This window comes from Aspergillus uvarum (assembly GCF_003184745.1).
Source record: "Aspergillus uvarum CBS 121591 unplaced genomic scaffold BO82scaffold_81, whole genome shotgun sequence".
Lineage (NCBI taxonomy): Eukaryota > Fungi > Ascomycota > Eurotiomycetes > Eurotiales > Aspergillaceae > Aspergillus > Aspergillus uvarum.
Genome location: NW_020291378.1, coordinates 31,127 through 54,170, shown reverse-complemented (window position 1 = coordinate 54,170; position 23,044 = coordinate 31,127). Strand labels below are relative to the sequence as shown.

General features: G+C 54.1%; 9 protein-coding genes and 1 non-coding gene across 10 annotated transcripts; 2 read left to right on the top strand and 8 right to left on the bottom strand.

Moving 5' to 3' along the window:
- Positions 1-431: 431 nt before the first annotated feature.
- On the top strand, positions 432-2,305 carry BO82DRAFT_321375 (putative isoamyl alcohol oxidase). Its single transcript, XM_025632734.1, has 2 exons — positions 432-880; positions 941-2,305. Exons 1-2 carry the CDS (start codon positions 459-461, stop codon positions 2,214-2,216), a joined length of 1,698 nt encoding a protein of 565 aa, XP_025486816.1. The 5' UTR covers positions 432-458; the 3' UTR covers positions 2,217-2,305.
- Positions 2,306-2,341: 36 nt separating this feature from the next.
- On the bottom strand, positions 2,342-4,280 carry BO82DRAFT_358947 (putative MFS transporter). Its single transcript, XM_025636434.1, has 2 exons — positions 4,014-4,280; positions 2,342-3,960 (listed from the first exon to the last, which is right to left on the bottom strand). The coding sequence occupies exons 1-2, from the start codon at positions 4,045-4,047 to the stop codon at positions 2,447-2,449; spliced, it is 1,548 nt and encodes a 515-aa protein (XP_025486815.1). The 5' UTR covers positions 4,048-4,280; the 3' UTR covers positions 2,342-2,446.
- A 1,516-nt stretch (positions 4,281-5,796) lies between these two features.
- Positions 5,797-6,601, bottom strand: BO82DRAFT_358945 (interferon alpha-inducible IFI6/IFI27 family protein). Its single transcript, XM_025636433.1, has one exon. It carries the CDS (start codon positions 6,425-6,427, stop codon positions 5,915-5,917), a length of 513 nt encoding a protein of 170 aa, XP_025486814.1. The 5' UTR covers positions 6,428-6,601; the 3' UTR covers positions 5,797-5,914.
- A 430-nt stretch (positions 6,602-7,031) lies between these two features.
- On the bottom strand, positions 7,032-10,266 carry BO82DRAFT_406947 (S-adenosyl-L-methionine-dependent methyltransferase; the record flags this gene model as incomplete). Its single annotated transcript, XM_025639606.1, has 4 exons — positions 7,032-7,050; positions 7,099-7,353; positions 7,414-7,557; positions 9,035-10,266. The coding sequence occupies 4 exons, from the start codon at positions 10,264-10,266 to the stop codon at positions 7,032-7,034; spliced, it is 1,650 nt and encodes a 549-aa protein (XP_025486813.1).
- Positions 10,267-10,542: 276 nt separating this feature from the next.
- Positions 10,543-13,239, bottom strand: BO82DRAFT_201644 (putative acyl-CoA dehydrogenase). The gene is made up of 2 exons (XM_025630611.1): positions 10,752-13,239; positions 10,543-10,620 (listed from the first exon to the last, which is right to left on the bottom strand). Exon 1 carries the CDS (start codon positions 13,138-13,140, stop codon positions 10,951-10,953), a length of 2,190 nt encoding a protein of 729 aa, XP_025486812.1. The 5' UTR covers positions 13,141-13,239; the 3' UTR covers positions 10,543-10,620; positions 10,752-10,950.
- Positions 13,240-14,814: 1,575 nt separating this feature from the next.
- On the bottom strand, positions 14,815-16,192 carry BO82DRAFT_387163 (FAD-dependent oxidoreductase; the record flags this gene model as incomplete). The annotated part of the gene is made up of 2 exons (XM_025638293.1): positions 14,815-15,432; positions 15,482-16,192. 2 exons carry the CDS (start codon positions 16,190-16,192, stop codon positions 14,815-14,817), a joined length of 1,329 nt encoding a protein of 442 aa, XP_025486811.1.
- Positions 16,193-17,377: 1,185 nt separating this feature from the next.
- BO82DRAFT_t305 lies at positions 17,378-17,488 on the top strand. Its single transcript has one exon. It is a non-coding gene; the product is annotated as a tRNA-Leu (tRNA).
- A 540-nt stretch (positions 17,489-18,028) lies between these two features.
- On the bottom strand, positions 18,029-18,591 carry BO82DRAFT_436471 (Erg28 family protein; the record flags this gene model as incomplete). The annotated part of the gene is made up of 2 exons (XM_025641118.1): positions 18,489-18,591; positions 18,029-18,433 (listed from the first exon to the last, which is right to left on the bottom strand). The coding sequence occupies exons 1-2, from the start codon at positions 18,546-18,548 to the stop codon at positions 18,029-18,031; spliced, it is 465 nt and encodes a 154-aa protein (XP_025486810.1). The 5' UTR covers positions 18,549-18,591.
- Positions 18,592-18,988: 397 nt separating this feature from the next.
- BO82DRAFT_436470 (putative O-methyltransferase) lies at positions 18,989-20,351 on the bottom strand (the record flags this gene model as incomplete). The annotated part of the gene is made up of 4 exons (XM_025641117.1): positions 18,989-19,772; positions 19,840-19,963; positions 20,017-20,137; positions 20,184-20,351. The coding sequence occupies 4 exons, from the start codon at positions 20,349-20,351 to the stop codon at positions 18,989-18,991; spliced, it is 1,197 nt and encodes a 398-aa protein (XP_025486809.1).
- Positions 20,352-20,911: 560 nt separating this feature from the next.
- BO82DRAFT_346602 (MFS transporter) lies at positions 20,912-22,464 on the bottom strand (the record flags this gene model as incomplete). Its single annotated transcript, XM_025633761.1, has 3 exons — positions 20,912-21,510; positions 21,586-21,811; positions 21,880-22,464. The coding sequence occupies 3 exons, from the start codon at positions 22,462-22,464 to the stop codon at positions 20,912-20,914; spliced, it is 1,410 nt and encodes a 469-aa protein (XP_025486808.1).
- Between the last annotated feature and the right edge of the window lie 580 nt (positions 22,465-23,044).

Sequence of the window (23,044 nt, the reverse complement as noted above, 5' to 3'; positions counted from 1 at the left end):
TCGCAAGACCACTCCGCAGGATTTGGACAACCTATTGCGTTGGGCCCATGCATCAAGAGAGTATTCTCTAGCATTGAGAAGATCAGGCCCATGATCTTATCCCGGTCGCAAGTCCCAGCATACAGGTACTGAAATGGCCCTTTCCTAACACCTTGTGGCAGGTTTCCGTACTCTCATCCTACTCCATTCGGCATCAACGCCGTATCCGTATCTTGCAGCCAAGGCACGGTCGATCAACAGCCTATTCCACACCAGGGTGGAACCCGATGATGTGCACTAGAGACATCCAAAACACGATGAGCAGCAGTTTTGGAGGGCCACAATCCAAAGCGCTAAACATACCTAGAAGCTACAGAATAGCTATAAAGCGTCCTGCCCTGTCTCGTCCAGGCAATCTAACGACATTAAAAATGCTACCCCTGATCTTCTGGTCCGCGCTTTGCCTTACCACGCCTGCAATGGCAGGCAGGTGCAAAAACCACCCTCTTGGGGTGACATGGCCTTCTGAGGCGGACTGGTTGTCTTTGAACGCATCCATTGGCGGTCATCTGCTTCGCACAGTTCCCGTTGCTGCCTCCTGCTGGCCTAACAGCACCTTCGAGTCCCACATCTCATGCAATACAGTTCAGTCACAGTGGACCAACTCGCTCTGGCATGCAAGCCAGCCGGACTCCATTGACTACCCTATCTACGCGAACAATTCTTGCCTACCGCCAAACGTGACAGGTTATGTACATGACCGGGACTGTACAACCGGGGGACTGCCGGCATACATTGTCAACGCCACAACGGAGACTCAGATTGCGACGGCAATGAAGTGGGCTGCCGACCGCAACATCCGCATAGTTATTAAAGGCACTGGGCATGATTTGAATGGACGGTAAAGTGAACGCTTCGCCTTGGGTCACACGTCAGTACTAATATATGTTTCCATGGTTAGGTCAAGCGGTGCCTTTGCTCTGTCAATCTGGACTCACCATCTCCGCAAGTTGCAGCGCGATATCTCATGGAAACATCCAACCAAGAATACCACGGAGGATGTATACATCATTGGCAGTGGCCAACAGTGGGGCAATGTGCTCGAATACGCGCTCGCTGAGGGCCGAGTAGTCACCACCGGCCAAGACCCCAGCGTCGGACTTGGTGGCTACATTCAAGGAGGTGGACACGGTCCATTGTCCCAAACCTACGGTCTCGCTGCTAGCCACGTACTGCAGATGCGCGTCGTCACCACCCAGGGAGAAATACTGGTAGTCAACCATGCGCAACACCAGGACCTGTTCTGGGCGCTGCGCGGCGGCGGGCCGGGTCTGTATGGTGTGGTCACAGAATATGTGCTGCGACATCATCCGGCTCCGAGCAACGTGACTATGGGAAACCTTTTGATCGCCCCAGGAGCCGACCGCAACAATATCAGCGCCGAGAAATCTTGGGAAGCAGCCGTGTCGTACCTCCAGGCACTTCCGGATCTGATGGATGCCGGTCTAGCAGGGGCATGTATGATGTCAACTGGCGAGGCGGCGGTGCGGTTTGCCTCCCTCTCTGAAGCTACCACCGGCGTGGTCATCTCGCAAGTCTTCTGGTCTTTCAACTCTACCTCATCCGCCATGGAAGCCTTGGTCCGTCCGGTCCTCACTCGAATTGGACGTGAATCGACAACGGACAGTGGCAGTAGTGCAGTGACTATCACTTTCAGCACTTCCAATGTTGCAAACTACACCTCCTTCATCTCCGCCATCTCTGGTAGCAGCGCAGCCGGCAGCCAGAGCGTTATATCGAGTCGCCTCCTGGGCCGTCGCGAGCTCCTCGACACGGCGCGCACAGACATGACCAGCTATCTCAAAACCGCGCTTCAAGCGCAGAACGCGACCGTGGGAACCTTCGCGACTATCGGTTTACAAGGCGGCCCGGGAGTGCAACAGACCCCTCCAGGGGACTGGGGCTCTCCGAAGCGGGCGCTACAAGACGCCGCTCGATGGTACGAGGCCAAGGAGCACATGTGGCAGCTGTGGGCGCCGGAGTCGGGGGCGTACATGAATGAGGCTAATCCATTTGATCCTGAGTTCAAGCATGACTTCTACGGGGCAAACTATGACCGGTTGCTGCAGGTCAAGGCCAAGTACGATCCGACTGAGAGCTTGTTTGTTCTGGCTGGTGTGGGAAGCGATCGGTGGGATTATGATCTAGATAGTGGTCGACTCTGCAGGGTGAATTGAACGGGTCTCTATCTTCCGAGAATCGTTCACGGTATGGGTTGTTTCTTGTACAGTTTGTCTGCGGACTCAATGCAAATGACCAATGTTCTATGGGGTTGTGAGGAACATTTAGCTTGGGCATGCTGCTGACTTCGGGCAGTTTCTTCCCAATGCGGTTGATTAATAACTAACATATGTAGGATTAGTCAGAAGTACTGTACATCTAAGGCATCAATCATCAAATATTCAGTCTATACAGGCACTTTCCCCTCACCGGCTCCTTCCTTCTCTATTGAGGAAGGCAAAACCTCGATTTCCTGCTGTTTCTCCAGCATCGACTGCCTCATGAACGGACTCCGCGCGCGAATCTCCCTCCCCCAGATCAGCACCAAAACCGGCGCAAAGGCCAAGGCCAGCGAAATCAGAGCCAGCAGAGTGCTCGCCCACTGGAAGCGCAAGGTATTGTACATACTCTGCGCCGCGAGCGGCAGGAACGCGGAGAAGATATTCTCGCCCAGCGCCACGGTGGCGACCGCACTCCCGGCCCAGTAACTGTACGCATCAACGACATAGTCCGCAATGCCGCACACGACCGTCACACTCCCGGCCCCGACCATGGCCAGCCCTACCGCAGGCGCAACCCACGGGATATTCGGGTACGAGGTCCAGGCATACGTGAACATCCCGCCCGCAATGCCCAGGATGCCGCCCGCCACGGCCGTGTACAGACGCGCCTCGGGGATGGGGGCGCCGGGGATCTCCGTGTTGCGACGCGCGGAGTCAAAGTACAGTTTCGCGGAGTAAAAGCACGTGGTCCAGCCGAGACATTGGCCAACGACGATTGCGGCCTGGACGTAGCCGGCCTGCACAGCGTTCCAGCCGTATAATCCGCTGAAAACCTGCTCCACGGTCTGGGTGAAGAGGTAAAGCGTCCCGACGGTGAAGGCGGACCACAGTGTCGAGACGAAAATCACCGACTCAGTACACAGCAGCTGCAGGGGTCGCTTGATACTGGCCAGGAGCATTTGGTGGCTGGGTTGTTTGTTTAATTCCTCGCGTGCGTACACATTTTGGCCTTTGGCGCGGAGGTGGCGCGCGCGTTGGGCAAGGATGACGGCGCCCCGGGACTCTCGGAAAAGGAAATAATAAATCGGAAAGAGAGCGCCGAACCAAATCACCTGAAGGTAGGAGATCCAGCGCCAGGACAGGTGTTGGAGGATCGCGGCGCCGATAACGGGACCGATGCTGCTTCCAGAGAGATATGCGAGGATATACAGGCTTACGGGCATGTTGCGCTCGCGTTCGTCTCTCCAGACATTGCCGATAACCGAGGCGACGGTGTTGGCGAGGATCATCACGCACCCGCCGCAGAAGAATCGGGTGATGATCAGGGTGGCGAAGTTGTGGGCCAGCCCCTGGGGAATTATGAAGCAGAGGAAGATCAGGTACGTGCCTAGAAAGCAGCGCCGGATACCAAAGTCCTCCATGACGGGGAGAATAAGGAGGGAAAAGAATGCACCGCCGATAGTCCATGAGGTGACGGGCCAGTACGAGTGCGGGAAGCTTGCATCGCTGATCCCGAACTCCTCGTTTATTTGTTCATGGGCGACGGTGATAATGGTTCCATTCATGAGTGTTGTGAACGTCGTGAACAAGGGGATCGCTGTTACAATCCATTTTCGATGAAGGGGCCAATTGAGAGGGTTGCCTGGGTCATCAGATCCTTCCCACTCTAGAACGACGACGTCCGACTCTTGTGAGCTAGCTGGTCATGACGGTCAGTATTGGGCCATTAGTCGGAGTGGAGGCTTCACTTACCGGAAGGCGTTCTTTCAAGGTCAGCGGTGGCCATTGTCATCATACAATACACACGATGCAGTGACCTCCTTCTATCCGAGTGTGATTATATATGCGAGGATGGTGAATCCTAGTGGCTTCGAGTCGGGCTCGTGAGCGGCCGCAAACGGAATTGATAGTGGTGAGCGAGTGCAGAATAACAGAAGGGAGGAAGTTCGGAGAATACATTGGGGTCGCCAGATTTATGTGAGAAGAACAATCGCCCCGTCAACGCTTCGGCAGGCGCGCCTCCAAGCTGAGATGAAGATCTGAACTCGGACAAGGCTAGACTTTTGCCTTCATGGACTTTCGACGGAGACTCGGAGAGAGACTTGGGAGGCTCCACCCGCTGTTAGTTAGTTCTCAAGTCACCTGCCGCATTCGGGTTAGTCGATCGCTCTCAGCCCTTCCATCCCCCCGAATTTCTTGTTTTGGTCTCTGGAGATTTGATCCATTCAGACTACCTTATCATCGCAAGTGGTGGTACCTTTCGTGTTAGCTGATTTCTTCGGCTGAATCCGCGGAGCGGAAGCGAAATTTCTTGCAGCTCTTCAGTCTTCAGTTGCGCATATGTATGTATGTCAATTTCCGATACATCCAATCGACCATACCGCCACTCTTCCTCCGAGCTTACAGACAAGCTGCGAGATCATGTCATTTGCATGTCATCCTGCTGAGAGAAACGGCATGCAGCCTGGAATTCACCGAACCTTGTCGTGGCTAAGCAGGGTTCACCATTCGATAATAAATGATATGTTAATATCTACTTCTCGTATCGGCTTGAGACCGAAGAGTCAGCTGGCGCAAGTCGGACTGGAAAAGGCTAGCGGGAACCTTGAACGAGCTGTTCTTTTTTTCTCGCTTCCGCCTCTCCTTCAGTTCTCTCCATTGAATTGCCTCGATCCAGCAGGTCGTAAGCGGGTTAGCCGAGGTGGGTCTGGGACTTTTCCGCTCCTAGCGGGCGTTTAGCGCGCTCTTCCCCCTCGTGCACTCGAACAATCCCATTGTGCGGGTGTGACAACCGCCTCTTCCCGGCCTTCGAATGGTACATAACATACTCATTTCTAATCAGTTTACATCATGGGTACTACGTCTTCGATATTGATCAGCTTTTTTCTTGCCACTGCCACTAGACATAGTTCAAAAGTTGCTCCTGTTTCATGAAGGGACTTCATTCTCGCCGATTCTCGGGGAATCAGCTGTACCTGATCACGGGAACCGCGCAGCGACAACGCATCCGCATCCACCCCACTATGACCTGATCAATTGTGCGCATATCGCGGAAAATTCCAGCGCTCTCATCATGCAGGGTGCTTAATCATTTGTAACCGTCGATGTCTCGACTTTCCCCACTACATGCAACCTGTTACTACACCGATAAAATGTGTTGGCAGCACGCTTGCTCGCAAATCCGGGCGCCTCGGTTTGTCAAGGCTCAATTCTCGAACCCCACAAACATCAATAAGGGACAAGTCAAGCGGGCGGTTAACGGACCCCTGGAACCGGATCCAGATCTTACATTGCTTAACTCAATCTCGGTCCGACGATCGGGTGCGACCGTCGGCGACGAGGGTCTCGTCGATCTCGTGCATAACCAGTCTGCAGGCCTGCAGTTTAGGAGAAGCCATTTAACCTATTTAATGTAATGGAAATAGTACCGGTTCCTCTTGCGGATTCATGCAGGCTATTCTAGACCACCGCAGGCACTACCCGCAAGAGCCGACCGGTGTACTATTCTCCGTACGAAGCACAATCGTTGTGAACACTGTCTTCTTGTATTATGTGTATTATGGGAACCCAGTATACAGCCGTCATCAATTATTCACTTTCAAGGTGCTAAATCACTACCTTGCCATCCATCCACAAATCTCTAGCTTCAGATATCAATGCCAGACCATCCCAAGTCTCTGAAAGAAACCAAACAGAGATCCCTTCGGCACATATCCCGCATACCGACTTTGCCACCACGCGGCAAATGACCCTTCCACCGGGCCCAACTCGGCAAATCCAAGCACCTCAAGCACCCACGGCATGAGTGCCACCAACACTCCCAGGGCCAGGATGGTTGTATACACGGGGTGTTCTTGTGCGAACTCGAAGGCTTCCTCGGAGGCGCGTCGCAGGGCCTCGGTGGCTGCTTGGGCCATTGAGGCGTTTTGTTCGATCGCGTTAACCAGGCCCGCGAGGACGCCGCGGGCGAGGTAATCGGTCCAGCCAGTTGGGTGAATGAGCTCGCTGGTGGATTTCTGTATCTCGGGGACGGTCGGGGTGGTGAGGAGTATGGTGAGGAGCTCCGAGTCTTGTGGGGGCGAGGTAGGAGGTGTGCTGGTTTGAGCAGATGCACGTGCACGCTTGGTAGGGACCAGGCAGTTGAGCATAGAGAAGGTGACGCCCATTCTGACGCGCAGCCGGATATGATAAAGGTGATGGAATTAAGATGGTAATCAATGAGCTTGGTGATTATGAAGAAAGGTTATTGGCGGGAGAAATTCGGGGGATGGGAGGTGGAAGGTGGATGAAGATTGCTGCGATCAGACAAGGAGAGGTACTTATACCGTGTCTCCGCCATTCACTTCCCCTGTCTCACATACACTGCGTTTGCATGGCAAACAAAGCTTCATCAACGCATTGCCGCAGCAGCAGGATTAGCTTACTTCCGGTGGCACAGGAGTTACCGCAGCTATTGATTCGTTATACCTCACTCATCGGCTTCTGAGGTAACTTGTGACGGGCGCTTACAGCCACTAAGCCCGGTCATACAAGGCCAACGGGGCGGAGTTGCAGCAGGTGGCGCGTACCAGATTGGGGCACAACATCCAACCCCATTTTGAACTATCTCCATTGTGTGTTAAGGCAGACATATAGGCTCAATTAGACGAGGTTTTATTGACTAAAATTGATAGCAAGACATTGCCACCGTCCTCCTGCATGCAAAGCCGATCCACGCTCTATCGACAATCGGCACCACCACCAAACTCCACGCGGTGCTTTTTGGTCTCCTTACGCGTAATTGGAGATCCTACACCATGTTACTAATCAAGCCTGTGAACAAGAGACAAACACTTACTCAATGAAATTGCCGTCCGGGTCGCGACAATACACACTGTGGATCTTGCCTCGAGCTCCGGTGCGCTGAACGATCTCACCCCCCTCCAACAGCTCAATGCGAGCCTCCTCGAGAGCCTTCTTCACCTGACCGACTTTGATATCAGTTAGGAAGCAGAGGTCCGCACTTCCTGGTATCACATTCTGGGCCTTGGGCTCGAATTCTTTGCCGTGTTCATGAAGGTTGATTTTCTGTGAACCGAAGATGAGGCAGTGACTAAACAAAATCAGCACGAGGATTCATTCAGGCTAGATGTAGTCTATTGGTAGACCAGACCGTTGGACGTCCGGACTGCTCGGAGAGGTGAAGATCTCATGTCGCATTCCGATGTGGGAGGTGTAGAAGGCCACCGTCGTAGGGATGGACCGCACCGTCAGCACCAGGTGGTCGAGGGACTTGATGGCGAATCTAGCTGTCGTTCTGGTGCTTGGTCATTCGATAGACAGGTTGTGAAATCAGAGTCTGGGGGACGTGGTAGTGCACGTTATGTTGCTTCGGTAGTCATCTCCGAGGTGGGGAAAGAAATGTCCGGCAGGACGGCAGGACGCCGAGCGGAATTGAAAATACACTTAGCTCTATGGCGTCATAAGATCCATTCGACTATCTATTGTAATGTCTGGTCCGTGAGCATGTCTCAATGAGATGATTGACTAGATGCTCGCAGTGCCTTTCTGGCACATTTCTAAATAGTCTCATTCGGCCTACATGACCGAGGTCAAAACTCGAGTCGAAGAATACTAAGGATGGATGAGCTTCCATTGGCTTTCGCTGCACTAATTCGAGCTCTTTATGCTGAGCCAGGAATTGTGCACATAATTTCCGTGTAGCGAAAGACTGCGGAACACCTGCAGCAACTTTCCACAGACAACATCACCATCAATCTGACAACTCCAATAGTAGTATGCCGAGTACCCTTATCATTGCAAGGACGTCGCCTGAACCTCTTCAGATCTTTATCTGTTTATGTTGCGGGCTGATTGCAGCGCTCTTCCCGCCGTTGTTGGCGGTTAGTCCCTTTCTCACGTTCACTCATCCACGCAGATAAGCTCCTATCCACATCGTCGCGCTCAAAACATCTCAGCCTAAATACTATCCTGGTCTTCATCTTTCACTGGCAAGTTTTAGGAAGTGAGTTAGTCATGAGAGCATGAATATTGTCAGAATTACCTCTTGCTGTCTCAATGTTCTATACATATTAACCCATCGGTCCTTCCTTTAGTTGTTCTGCCTTCAATCGATCCTAGTTGCTATCTTTGTTCTGTCGCTTTCCCGAGTGCGTTCTCCTGTGGCTTGTTCCTCTGGGTTGGTCAATTAGAAATTTCAACAACTACCACAAGTCTCGTCGCGAAAGCCAACACTGTTCCTGCCTACAAATCGTCTCAGATGGAGTATCCTGATCGACGACTCGCTGATTTGACCGCAAAGACCATTGTCGGTCCCCCGACCCTCGATTTGATCACTGCAGGAGAACCTATCACCCTACATTCAGTTGGTAGAAAGAAAAAGATCAAGAACGGTTCTTTTGTACGGGGTCACAACAATTAAAGAGCATTACTAGGCTCGGTTGGAGCAAGTTCCCCATTACACTGACGCTGATGATGATACCTCTATCCTGTAGCTTGCTTTGCGTTGTATAACTCGCAGAAAGTGGGCATCTCGCCATTATGGACATGCGATGTAGTCAGTTAACGTGGCTCACCATTCACTTCCACTAGCATATTCGTCCCACTCCACACAACATGTTGGCAGATTACAAAACATCAAAATTCATGATGATGTGATCGAGCTGTCTCCAGCTGCACAACAACTCTTAGTTGACCAAGGCGCAAGGTAAGTACTTCTTTTGACTAACTATCTGCATGGCGACCATTACATAAACCTTCCATTCAGCAATCACCTCAATTTTCCAAAGAACTGCACCAGTCTCCTGCCGGCCGATGGTCTCGGCCCTCTAGATGCTGTCTTCTCGGCTACCACATGGTATGCCTGCAAAGCATTGACAGAAAATGCATGCGCTCCGCCCCACAGGAACAGCCTAAAGACACGATAGGTCTCTTCGCCCCAGCCCGCTACAATCTTATCTTTGGCCTGATCCAATCTCCTCGCCCATTCTTCCATTGTCCACCCATAATCCTTGGTCTCCTGTACCACCTCTTCCACTGCGAATCCATGCATCAAAAGTTCACCCACCACATCCTGCACTGCCATATACGTATGCGTACCACCCCAAACATACCGCCTCGTGAACGGGCTGACAGCGTACTTCTCCACCGCTGCCGAACCATTTAAGTACATCCTCCCTCCCACCTTCAGCAAATTCCACGCCCTGCTTGCAAACCGCCGATAATCAGGCAAATGCTCGATGACCCCTAAAATCACGACCGCATCGAACTCCCTTTCAGACTCCCACACCCAAAAGTCCCCGACCAGCACGTGCCCAGGCAACTGCAACCTTTGCCGCATCTTCTCAACATACCGTGCCTGATATTCGAGCAATGTCAACGTGGTAACATGTACCCCTCTGGCGCCACAGTATTCCGTGACCCCACCCCAGCCCCCACCAATATCCAGCACACGCATTCCGGCCTCCAATCGCAAGGCGGCAAACATCCGTGCGAGTTTGCGCTCGGCCGCATCCTCTATGCTTATCCTCTGTCCGTCTGTGTCCTGTTGATCGAATATTCCGTGCGTGTAGAACCGGTACCGCGTGTCGATGAATGTGAGGAACAAGTCGTCGCCGCGGCCGTAGTGCTCGTTGATTGATTGAGCGTTCATACGAGTGCCAGCACGGAAATAGTAGTCCCAGAGGAAGCGGAGACGTTGGCGCAGGGGGACTTTATCCTCAGAATCAGGCCGGGATGCGAGGAGCGTCGCTAGGTCGCCGCTTATGCTGATGGTGCCTTTGACGTAGGCCTCACCAACGGCAAGCTCGGTGATTGGGGTGCGGAGGGAGGCCGGGGTGTGGAAGGTGACGCGCCAACTTGGCCGGTGGGGCGGGTTGACGGGAACGATGGAGCCGTCAGGGAGTTCGATTTCACCGGGAGTGTTTAGCGTGGTGAGGAGAGGGGCGAGACCCGTGCGGGGAAGCTTCGCAGGTGGTTGCCCTGGGTGTTGACTGGGGTACGTCATGGTCGCTGCTGTTTATCTCAGGTGAGTTTCTAAAGGGTTTGCCGGCAAGGCAGAACGCTGGGAGTACACTTGCTACTTATATCATTTTCTTCAAGTGCTAACAAGCTCAGAAGCAAGGGGTGCAAGTCTGACATGTTCCATCCGGGTCGAGGCTGAAGGAACGCCTGCAGACGCCTATCTTGAGAATCCGACCAGTCAAAGAGGATTATCGTGACAAATCCCTGGTCCGTACCATGTCTTGGCAAACAGAGGCTCGAATCCAACACTTGTACAGCTCACATGCATTTGCGCGGCAATCAGCGCCGCCCGGTTATTCGTCCGGAAGGGTCTTCCATAGCGGTGTTGACCCACTTTCTGCAGCGCTTGTCAGAATGAATGCGAGGTCAATGTGTGGCGCGGCTGAAAATGGGAGCCGAAGGAGTGATCGGCCAGCCATTGACCATCTACAGAGCATGCTGAGGTCTTGCAAAGATACAATCACTTACCCAAATCAAAGTGTGGTTGCCTGCAGCACTCCGGCTTGTTTGCATTGTTTGTGACCGAATTAGGGGCCCGCAGCCACTGGGCCATAAAGCCGTGTGCTATTGCAATTCACCGTTTCTGGCGAGGATCCTAGGCGTACAAAGGTATATTCCAACAGAGAGAGGCTCGATCAAATGGTCAATCCTAGCATCCTGGAGATATCTACAGCTTGGAGAGTCCTTCGTGTGTCGATGGAGTGCCTCCAAGAAATATCTGCTTGTCCGCAGCAGACTCTTCAGACCATCCGATCGAAGGTGAAGAGACATGGATACTTGATGTAGTGTTACCACTTATCCACCGAGAAGCAACCGCTTTCGCAACTTGGTTATCGTCCAGAGAAGCATCGTATATCAGCAGCGTGCCGCATACAATCACCTCGATATGTTGCATGAGTTCCCTTCCCTGGTAGAGGAGCTCTTCCGTCACGTGTCGGGAGACAATCGATTGCAAGGCATCCAAGCACTGCTCAATATTCTTGCATTCTTGCTCCAGTTTCGGCTTGCAGATTGCAAGTAAAGGTCTCGCCCATGCACCCAGGACCGTCTCGCTTAGTCTTCCCTTTCCTAGACGCTTGTCGTTGAGGACTCGAACCACATCTTCGGCCATCACATTGACAGTGCCTTCCCAGATAGCATTGACTGCGCAATCGCGGAAAATCCTGGCAATGTTCAGCAAACCCCCGTCTTCATTACTCTCGCAGTAGCCCACGCCACCCAGACACTCCATACAGGCGCGAAGTCCATGGACTGCATTCACGCTCACTATACCCTTCATCACGGGAGTGACCAGGCGGAGTAGAGCTGCGGCTGTCGCCTTAGCTCTGGGAATCAAGTTGGCAGCTTTGGTGTTTCGGGCCGTTGAATCCCAGTCCTGCTCAATGGCACCCTGCAACGCCACAGCAAAGAAGGTGAGCTGCATTGCCGCCCAGTACTTCACCGTCTCACCCGCCATCCACCGCACGTGCAGTCGATTGTCTTGAAGGAGCTTCCCCTGTGTCGTCCGGATCTTACTGTAAGCGCGACAGATCGCCAGCCCGCGGCCCCAATACCCAAGGGAGCCGCCGGCCGTGTAGAGCCGGGTAATGTTCAGGACCGTCGCAATCTCCTTAATCCCCTTCCCTTCCTCCCCAATTAGCCACCCTCGAACCCCCCTCAACTCCAGCTCAGCCGTAGGAAGGGATTTAGTGCCCAGCTTATTCTTCAGCCGCTGGATCCGGATCCCATTCAACTCCGGGACCTTCCCTTCCTCACCAGCACAGCGGCGCATCGGCACATAGAACAGACTCAGTCCCTTCCCTGTCTGCGCCAGCAAAAGTGTCATCTCAGAGTCGGTCGCGCTGCTGAACCATTTGAAGCCATCGATGCGCCACGGCCCCAGCGGCAGCCCATGCGCGTCGCGGTCCCTGCCTTGCGCACTATCTTGTGCAATCTCATCCCCGGTCAAGCGGCGGGCCACCGTCTCCGTCCCGCGGACATCACTCCCGCCGCGACGCTCTGTCATCCACTGGCCCGAAGTCCACGCCACGGAGGGATCCCGCGCGACCAGCCGCCGATACGACTCCCGCAGCACCGCCCCCCGCCCCGGCTGGTCCCCATCCGGGTTGTCCCGATGCGCGTGGAGCAGTTTCGCCGCCCCGTCGCTCATCGACGCCGGACACCCCGTCATCGCTGCACTGCCCGTCCACACATGATTCAACGCGAACTGATGGACGCGTCGGTTCCACCCCTCGTTCTCTTCGTCGTACGCGACAGAGACTAGTCCTTTCTCCTGTCCGATCGCCTTGAGTCGGCGCCACCCTTCCCCAACCCAGAGCGGGTCGACGCGGTTCTCTGCGCCGAAGGTTGTGAGGGGCCGGAGGATCGGGGGGTTTACCTCTGCGTCGGTGGAGAGGCGGAGAACGGTGGGGTCGAGGGCCAGGCGGGAGAGGTTGTGGATAGCGGTTGTGGGCTCGGGGCAGTTCGGGGGAAGGTAGAGATCTAGCACGCGGGCGAGCGCGGTGTCGTCGCAGGGCGGGGATTCGGTGGCCAATTGGGGGTGGTTGTTATTGTTGTTGGTGGAGGAGGAGGAGGTGTATGCGGGCGGGATGACAGGAAGTGGTTGGAAGAATCCGTCCGTGGAGGAGGAGGGTTTCTTGCCGTTGGGGGGCTCCATTTTTTGTGAGTACGTATGGATTCTTGATCCTCTAAGGCGTATGGCAGTGCGTTTGTCGTGACGGTGCGTTGTATGGATAGGATCGGATGACAGGATGGGCTTGCACGGTCGGTGGCAGGGATTTCTATGTATACGGTGTGTCTGGCCAAATGCAACGAGCGGGGAAGATACCTCGGTCAGAATGGTTTCTCCCCACCACATGCAGGCATTGTTATGGTACCTGGTACTAAGTACCTAGGTATACCGTAGGGAAACCCGAACTTGGAGGGCGTGAGGGGACATTGATTACGAGATCACGACCACCTTTGAGATTCAACATCCGAGGTCCATCGAACTCGGTACATGTGGCGGGGAAGGTTCAATAAATTCGTTTATGCCCCAGCAGAATGTCAGTGTGACTCGTATGCTCAACTGGGGCTGAGTTAGTCCAGTTGCTATGAGGAACGGTCAACACTATCAATCTTAGTCATTTTGTGTTCTTTCTCTGAAGATGCCGGTGTTTTGTCATGCACCGGAGGGTCAGGTCGGCCGACAGTCGCTTCGAAATTACCCCGCACCCGCACCCCGCAGATTCACAAGGAACTAACTGAAAGCCTACCGTGGACCACTTGTTGAGTTTCCAGGTTCTTCTCCTGTGTCCACACATTCAACCGTGCTCACCGCACACCTATAGGCTGTGGGATCGAAATGCCAGTCCTTATTGTCGGTAATGTTGAACAGTCTCCATACTTCCCACTCAACAAACTCAAGCAGCCGCCGTCAGTCCCACTTACACATACTTGAACTTAGAAGATAAGCAAGCGCCTGGTACAGTGACGTCGAGTTCGAAACATCAAACCCATCCAAGCCTAACACTCTACCCAAATCGCACCAGATCTCTTCATCAACTACTACAATCCCCGACGGGAGATCAAGGGCCTCGAATTTTGTCCAGAACAGGCGCAGCTTTCTAATTACTCAATAATGGATCCTCCGTCTCGTCATCACCCGCCGCGCGATCGATCATCGCGCGGACCTCTCGCGATGGGATCATATGCATGGTGTCCTCCAGGATCTCGGCACTTTGTTGAATGAGTAACGTCCCCGAGCCTGCGAGGCGTAAGATATGGATCGAGCGAGCGAGCGAGCGCTTCCTCGAATTCTGGCATCCGGGCGGAAGAGAAATCGGATAGAGTGAGCATTGCGCTACGCGACCCCAGCTGCGACGCACTGAAAGCACACCTGCGCGGCGGACATTATCTTGGAGACGAAACGTATAATGGCTCAATGCTGGGAGAGATGTTGGAGGTCCCGTACGGCCGAGATTATCATTTGATCTCAGGCGGTGACGGGCGACTCGAGTTGCTCCTGGCGTTGGGCTGGGGACATGGCTGGATGCTCACGGTGTCGTTGGCTGGCCAGGAATGGGCGGAGTAGTAGTGATTTATGGCTGAATGCGAGCTGGAGAGTCAGTGTCTGCAGCATGAATGCGCCAAGCCCCAACGGTATGCTGCGCCTGGACTGGAGTGACGCGCGCGCTCCGCAACCTGTTGTCCTGAAATGGCGACGAAAGAGAGAAAGGAAGTCTTTAGTGGAGGTGTATGTGGTTTTACGGAAGTACGGTCATTCGTGAGTTCATCTTCACTATCTCAGATGGGCTGACTCTTCTACACCTACTCGCAAGACCTTGGTACTGGGCCTTGTTGAGCAAAGCCTTGTGTCTTTCATCTACTGTACCAACAAATTACACATTCGGTCTCTTCATGAATAGTCTGTCGAAATGTCAACACGCATGAGGCGCACAGTAACCATAAACGACAACTCAGAGACTACAAACAATATGACATATTCATCTCCGCATCTCCCTGTCACCCAGAAACAATGAGCGACAATGTCTCACATCGTCTGTCCCCAAGCCGCTCGCATCTGCTCAATCACGGTATCCGTATACGCCCACAGCAAGTTCGAGTAATCCGACGCCCACGACAACCCCGTGTAGAACGTGCGATGCCGTCCCTGCAAGCCATACAATTCCCTGTAGAACCCATCCCGTATCTCCGCTGCACTCACACTCATCGTCGCCGGCGTGTGGTCCCCCCAGGTCACGATCTGCGGCATCCGCGCCGTCGGAAACGTACCTTGCGCACGGAGCCGGGCGAACGTCTCCACCAACAACTGCCGCGCATCGGACGCGGTGAAGGACTGGTTCCCCACTAGCTTGATGGTGCGGTATCCGGGAACGCGCTGGGCGTCGATCCGCCAGATGAATGGCTCGTATGGCACGGACAGAGGGTTGTCCGGGTCGATGTTGAGGAGGTTCACCCCGTCGACGAGACCGGTGTTGTTTATGAGGGCGGTGTAGTACGTTTGGTGGCGCCAGCGGGCGAAGAGGTCCGTTTCGTGCGCGTCGAGGTCGATGATATCGCGCAGGTTTTCGAGCGTCACGGGGATAGTGAGGAGGAGTTGGTTCGCGCGGATGAGTCGCGTTGTCCCGTTGGCGTGACGGACGGTGACCTCGACGCCATTGTGAGTGCGACGGACGGCTCGGATGGTCGTCCTGAACAGGAGGTGGGGGGGCCAATTCCTTCGCCGCCCGGGTGTAGATCTCGGCCATGCCGTTCACGGGGCGGATGTAGCCATCTCCCAGGGCTTTGGCGTGCGGGATTCCGAGGTATTGGACGTGGTAGAGGGTCATCGTCCTCAGGATGTCGCCGCAGCCGTGATTGATGTTCGGGAGGATGGTGTCTTCGAGGTGGTATTTTTTCACGAAGTCGCCGAACGGGAGCAGCAGATCCTCTGGGACTGGGTCGGGTAGGTCGTAGACCCCGTCGTTGAGGAAGGGGAACTGGGCGATGGCATCGAGGTATGGCTTCAGGACCTGCTGCTCGTCAAAGGGCTCGACCGGCACCTTAGCGCCGGTTCTCAGGTTGAGATACTGGTCCGTGGACGAAGCGGGCACGCGCACTTCATACGTGACGTTGAGTCGCTGTAGATACGCTCGCGTCGCGCTGGTGTTGAAGAGTCCCTCGACCCCGTAGTTGATGGGGGTGTGATCGGCTGGATAGAAGGTCTCTGCATGGCCACCCAGACGGTGGCTACGCTCGACCACGACGAAGGACTTGCCCAAGTCCTTGAAGCGGATGGCTGCGTAGGTGCCGGTGCTTCCTCCGCCCACAATCACCACATCGCGAGTGATCGTCTCGGAAGCCGCGCCGGCCCCGGCCCCAAGAAGACACGCAAACAGGCCAAACAGGCTGAAGGCTATTGTAATCATCGTTGCTGGGTGGAGATACTACCTACGGCAACAGCGAAACGGTGGATCGCAACACGACCGATGCGCTCACAGCATCGCTCGATTCTACCCTTCAAGTCGCTCTTGCCCAATTCTAATGGCTATACGAAACTCTACCATAATCATCCCCGTTTCGCGTCCCATGAGGCTGAGGACAGACCATCTCCACACCACGCACAATCGGATATCACCATCCCGCCCTTTCTTCATATCGCCGACTTTCGATAAAGACCCGACCCGTCCTTCGCGACATTCCTTGAGGAACGATCAGAATTGAGACCGCTCATGTGGACACGTGCCAATTGTCGCTCGCGGGCACTTTGCGAGTTGCGCCTTTGAAGATGATGCTCTTCAATACAGCTGATGAGGACAAAGGATCGGGGACAAATCTGTGGGTATCGTATGTACACCATGCTCCAACTCTGCCAAGCCGGGCGGCCAACACAAATAGGTCTCGGGTATCGTAAGGCTTCAGACATGTGCTGATGTTCTAGAAGGCTGACCAGATGATGTCGCGATACCACCACTATGTGGATGGCTTCAGTCGAGTCAGCTTTCGTCAAGGCAACACTGATGTCACCTCACGGGGATGGTGGTTGAGAACATGACGCAGCATCGTCCGGTTACAGCGAGGGAACTCGTGCGACCGAGAGACAGACCGACAGAGCGCAACGTTGCACATGATCTGGAGACAGGTCATCCGCATGTGAGGTTGCCTGAGAGTCGGGGTTGCCGAAACCTTCATCCGCCCGCTCGGCGACGCCCCAATCGGGCACTTGTCGTGCGATAACGAGGCCATCAATCGGGCAATTGCTCAATATCGGCGGATTTGAGCCCTGGACTGGCAAGAGGCGATAGGATGGTCGCACACGGTGGAAACGGAATGTAGCATGGCATCTGTTTTGGTCTCGGTACCATTTGTATCGCCTGGGCAGGGCTTCCGTGGTGACTTTCCGCCGAGCGGGTGATGGCCCGTCAGCGGTACAAAAGCAGGCGAGAGCTGAATGCTACCAGATTGTACGGGTGTAGCGTTGCACGATGGGTTGGATGTACCGATATGAGGCGTATTTTGATTTGTATTGTTCCTTGGTGGTTAGGATGTGATAGAGAATGCGTCACGTTTTTCTAGAATATGTTTGATAATAACATCACCCTCACATCAATCAAGGCAAGATGGCCGAGTTGGTCTAAGGCGTCAGGTTAAGGTTACCTTAGCATACAGCTTCATAGCTTCCTGATCATCGTTTGATGGCGTGGGTTCGAATCCCACTCTTGTCATACCTTTTTGCACACTTCCCAGGATTTCTAGCCGTCGCTTGAACTTCTGCTTCATTCATGTGTATATGCGGTTGTCCTTTGCTTTCTTTTTGTTCTCTTTTTCTCTTTTACTTTTGTCTGGAATGTTTTAGCACTCGCAGTCGAACTATAATTCACCTTAGCAAAGGTCACCTCCGATTGTGAGTACACAATCAACGCGTGCTACAGCTCAGTAAAGTATCAACTGTGGAAAGGCAACAACATTCGTAGATCAATAATGTGGATAGAAGTTTTCTCACACTTTTACAATCTTCTACATTATCCTAGCATTTGCCAATTAGACAAAAATTCTTCTTAAGAAAGTTCATATCGTATTGCGAGCATACAAACAAGCCCGCTCTCCAGCTCAACAAGACATCAACTGACGAAAGGCAACAACGTCCGTAGATCACTAGCCTGGCATCATCATTGGACAGAAAAAAACACACGGACTAAACTAGAAAGCCTCTCACCCCCTATACTTCCTAACAGGCATAACCCATCAGCCCGCCACCAACCACACTACAATCCAAAAATCCAGCCTCCAGCCTCCACCCCATCCCCCTGCCCCGAATCAAAAAGATATAGATACCCACCGCGCGACCACCCCATCCACACCACCCCGATCCCCGCAGCAACAACAGGCACTACCCCCTCCCGCACCCGCACCGTGCGCCACACGCCCACCTCAGCAACATACAACCCCAGAACCGCCCCGAAACTCAGCAGCGCCAGATCGTACACGGGCGCGTCGTGGATGTGGTACGCGGCCGCGCCCCGGATGCCCGCCGCCAGCAGGTTGGCGAGGCCGTAGATGTGCGCGAGGAGCGGGGATCGGGCCGGCGCGTTCGGGCCCGAGAAGGCTTGGAGGGAGGGGAGCGGGCGGAGGTAGGTTGCCAGGCTGTGGGTTAGGGTGGCTAGGGTGCTCTGGTTGGGGTTATAATCGTTTGTCGGGCAGGGAGGGGGGGGGGGATGGACATACGTAGAGGAGGAAGTAGGAGAGGAGGCCTTCTTCGTAGGGTGGAAGCCACGGGGTGGTCATTTTGTGGGGGTTGGGTTTGGGTTGGTGAGGTTGCGGGTGGTTAGTTGGGGGTGGGGGTGGAGAGTTGTGATGCGAAGGCGGCATAGGAGAGATGGCTTTTATAGGTACGGCAGGCAAATATCGGTCAGTGAAGGATGAGACTCGAGGTGTGGTGTCTACGTAGTGACGATTTCCCTGCTTGCTCTGTGGTACTTGCTCTGTGCGTGGTCTTCGTATGCTATAATTCTGAAAGAGCTACTGCCAGCGTCTAGTGTGTCCGCACCCGCATCATTCTCATGATGTGAAGTGTCTCCATTAAGGTAAGCCATCAGATGACAAGATAGTACATTCCTGACACCCCTTAGCAATCTATCCTGTCATCCCAACACAATACCGTTCTCTATTTATTTTCAAGAGATTTCACTCCCACGGTTACAGAGAACATACGACCAGAAACTTCCTCAAGCCTCCAACATCGCCTCGATTACCCCATACCCTTCCATCACCACATCCACCCCCATAACCACCAACCCCGCCCGCCGCAGCAGCTCCGTGGTATGCCTCTCCGTCCGCTCCATGGCCGCCATAAACACCATCATCACGATATCCATCCTCGCCAAAATCCGCGGCGCGTGCATCTCGGGCACAATGCCCCCGAACAGCCACAGCTTCGAATACCCGCTCCGCATCCCGGCGGCCACGTTCCGCAGGATGTCCACCACCTTCTCGTCCGGCCAGTTGTGGATGAAGTGCTTAAGCAGATACACCCGCGCCCCCTGCACCGGCTGTGGCGTGAAGAAGTCATACGGCATGTACTCGATCATTGGGTCCCGCAGGTCCGCGGGGATGGTCTCAATCACCGACCGCTGATCCTGAAGGACGATCTGCCCCCTCTGCAGCGGGGAGGGGAACTTGGTCCTCAACACGCGGAGGTCGTGACCCATGCCGCCGCCGACATCGACCAGCAGGGGCGCATCAGAGTCGAGGGTGTCAACGCCGCCCGTGGTAATGCGCGTCCAGACGGGGTAGCTGTCGCTCCAGTGCTGTTGATTGCGCTTCGTGGTTTGGAAGGTGTTGAAGTCGCGGGCGATGGTGGGGTTGGCGGCGAGCCATTGGAAGAAGCTGCGGTCGGTGTGGAAGCAGGATTGGAAGATCCCCAAGGGGCTGTCGCTGTCAGAGGGGTTGCGGTACTGCGTTGCTTGGAGGTGGTCGGGGAAGCTCTGTAGGTTGGAGACGATGTTGCCGCTGTTTGCGGGGCGGAAGTGTTAGCGAGCTCGTCTGATCGGAATCACCCCAGGCAGTGAGGACATACAACATGCGGAAACCGGCGGCGAATGCTGCGATTCCCAGAATATCCGACGTAGGAGTTGCTGTGTAAGCCTCTGGGCTGGATTCGCGCACGACGCCAGTGCCGGTGATGACTCGCATGAGTCGAGCTGGGGGTGGTCAGCTTTGGTTCGATCAGAGCGTGCTAGAGAGCTGAGCGCACCGAGGAGGCTTGATTCCGCTCCCGTCTGCTCTGCCAGCTGCTGAAGCGTCAAGGACCCATGGCTCAGCTTCTCGAAAATGCCCAGGTCACTTGCGGTTCGAAGACAGGGGAAGATGGTAAACTGCAGTGGTTAGCTTGCGCTTTCAACATGATGGAGCGAGCCAGACTGTTGTGAAGCTCTCCAAGGCTTTATCCCCGGGTCTCTGCAGAGCATTGATGACAGACTGGCATTGAAGAATGGCATTTTTGTGTGCTGTTGGATCGTCGAGGTTGATACTGTTGAGCTGGGAAAGGGAAGCTTTAGCCTCGTCGACTTGGGGATTAAAGTCGCTCATGCTGAATGTATGTGGTGCCTCAGGCAAAAACCAACCTTTGGCTTGCTACTGTGCACCATCCGACAAACACTACTGTTTATCATGAAGGCTGGATTTGGTGGTGCAAATTAGCTTCCAAGTTCGACCTTCGCCTGGACCATTCATTTTTGCCAATCTGCACACCACTCTTGAATGCCTGGATTGCCAGATCAGACCGGCCTCGTCGGTTTTTCAAAACACCCCATTTCGTCGCCTTGCCGGAGGACGTACGACATGAGAGAGGCGGGAAAGCCCCCTGCGTTGCACTGTGAACGGATCCTTCTGCCACACTATTACCTCAACAACCTCGCTAACGGTTCACTACCTGTGGTTGCACACGCTGGTGGGCGCACTTGCGGGTAAAGACCTCACCACGCCTCACTCCGGCTCTGTATTAATTCCCAGTCATACATGGCTCCGTCCAGCAGGCAAAGTCTACTCTAACCAGTCTGTCTCACTATATTCCATCAGAGCTATGTATCGTAAGGTCACCGATGTACAAAGCGCTATTCGCAGACAATTCGTCGGTCACCGAGGTGACCTTAGAAGGTTACCTCGAACTTCGTTCGAATCTTCTTGCCGCAGTGATAGAAAATTACCGGCACCGGTAACATGAGCAAGGCAATGAACCCGAGCAACGAGTTGCCCCATCCCAGCCCCAACGTCGCATACATGGAGGGACCTGCAAGTGGCAGAAACGCTCCGACGAATGATCGGACCAGGGTGTTTGCAGCCACGGCAGACGCTGCGTAGGGGCCAAACGCATCAACCATATATGACTGGATGGGCAAAAACGTTCCGATCATACCCAGCCCGATCCAGCCTAACCCGATGATGGGCATGATCCAGTGCACATGCTTGTCGACGGACCAGCCGTACCAGAACAGACCGATAGGCACCAAGGTGCTACCCGGAATCAGCAGAGGCAGTCGGAACTCAGGCTCTGATTGACCGTTGTTCTTCGCCGTGAGTCGAATCTGGGTCTTGTCGGACAATGCGCCGAAAATTGCCATCCCAATGGCAGCACCCACCCCGACCCCGATATAGACCAACCCGGTGTTACCTTGGGTGAAGTGATATGTGGTTTCGTAGATGTGGGTGATTGTCGTGAAAAGCAGGTAGAGGTAACCGAAAACGATTCCTGTGATCGGAGAAAAAGTGATTAGAGACCGCGATTCTGAAAACAGCGAAATGCAAAGCCTGAGTGACAGCTAACCAATATAGATTGAGAATAGCGCTACTATCGGGGACAAGAAAAGCATTTTTAGCGGTCGGACAATGGACTGAACTATGCTGTTCTTCGCATTGACTCTCAGAGTCTTGTCGGAGTAGAGGTTGGGGTTCCCAGTTTCCTGTTTCAATCGGTTGACTTGACGCTGGAGTAGCACAGGCTCGTAGGTTTCCGACTGGAGGAGTAGGGTAAAGACCAACGCGACACCTGACTGAGAGAAAGAGGGAGTGTCAGCACGAGCACGCACAATAGTTGATAGGTCAAGCAGCTCGTACTTACCACGATGGCAACCAGCCAAAGGACCCAGCGCCATCCTGCAGCTTCGGAGAGGTAACCACATGCGATCGGTCCTAGCACCGGACCCATGAGCGGGCCTACCCCCCAGATGGCCATGACCAATCCTCTTTCTTGGGGAACAAAGAGATCACCGATCGTGCCCGCGCCCAACGTCATAGGCGCGCTACCGGACAGGCCAGCGAGCATCCGGAAGGCCAGCAGAGCACCAAGATTGGGGGCTAGAGCACAGGCGATGTTCCACACAACGAAAATGGCCGTGGTGATTTGGTAAACGCGCAGGCGACCGTACATCTCCGACAACGGGGCAAGAATAAGGGGTCCAAGGCCGAAGCCAATCAGGTAGATGGATACTGAGAAGGAGCCAAGAGTCCTGTTGGTGGAGTGAAACTCCTTGAGGACTAAGCCCGTGGCGGGCGCCAGGATGGAGGAAGCCAAGGGAGTCAAAAAAGTCAAGAACGAGACACTGAAGATGTTCAGCCACTTCTTGTTTCTCGGCCAATTGATTGGTCTGGCTGGGTCGTCGGGGCCATCCCAATCGACGACTGCAGAGTCGGCTTCCACCTTCATAGCTGGTCGTACTATCTCTTCAGGTATCCGTTGTGTGTCGTAGTCGACGTTGATAGTGTTGCTCGCAAGGCGCCAGCGAGGTAAGAAGGTGTGCGTGTGTGTGTGTGTGTGTGTGTTGTGAACCAGAGGTGTATCTGCGTTCCGTCTGCTTTAAAAGATCGCAGCACGTGCCTCCCTTCGAGTAACCAGTGGTGAAACCCAACTTCCCAGTCGGGAGATAATAGGACACTCAGCGTGCGTCCCCTGATGAAGATGGTAGGTGAAGGTCGAAAATTTGAGTACACGAGAATCTGACGAGAGTTGAGGAGAGTTGAAGCGGGAAAGTCTGGAGCTGAAAGAGGGATGGGAATTGGGAGATGGCCGAAGAGGAAAGAGCAGGTGATTCAAAGGTTAGTTAGTAGACGTCAGACATCCGGGATTCTCGCCCGAATGCCAGACACTGCCCACTGTACGTTTACGTAGACTGTAAATTACCCAATGACTCGAAATCTAGAAATATGGCCCAAATCATGGTTTGTATATTGGTGTATCTGACTCACCTCGTTTCATGCAGCTCTGTTCTGTAAGCTTGATTCAAGCC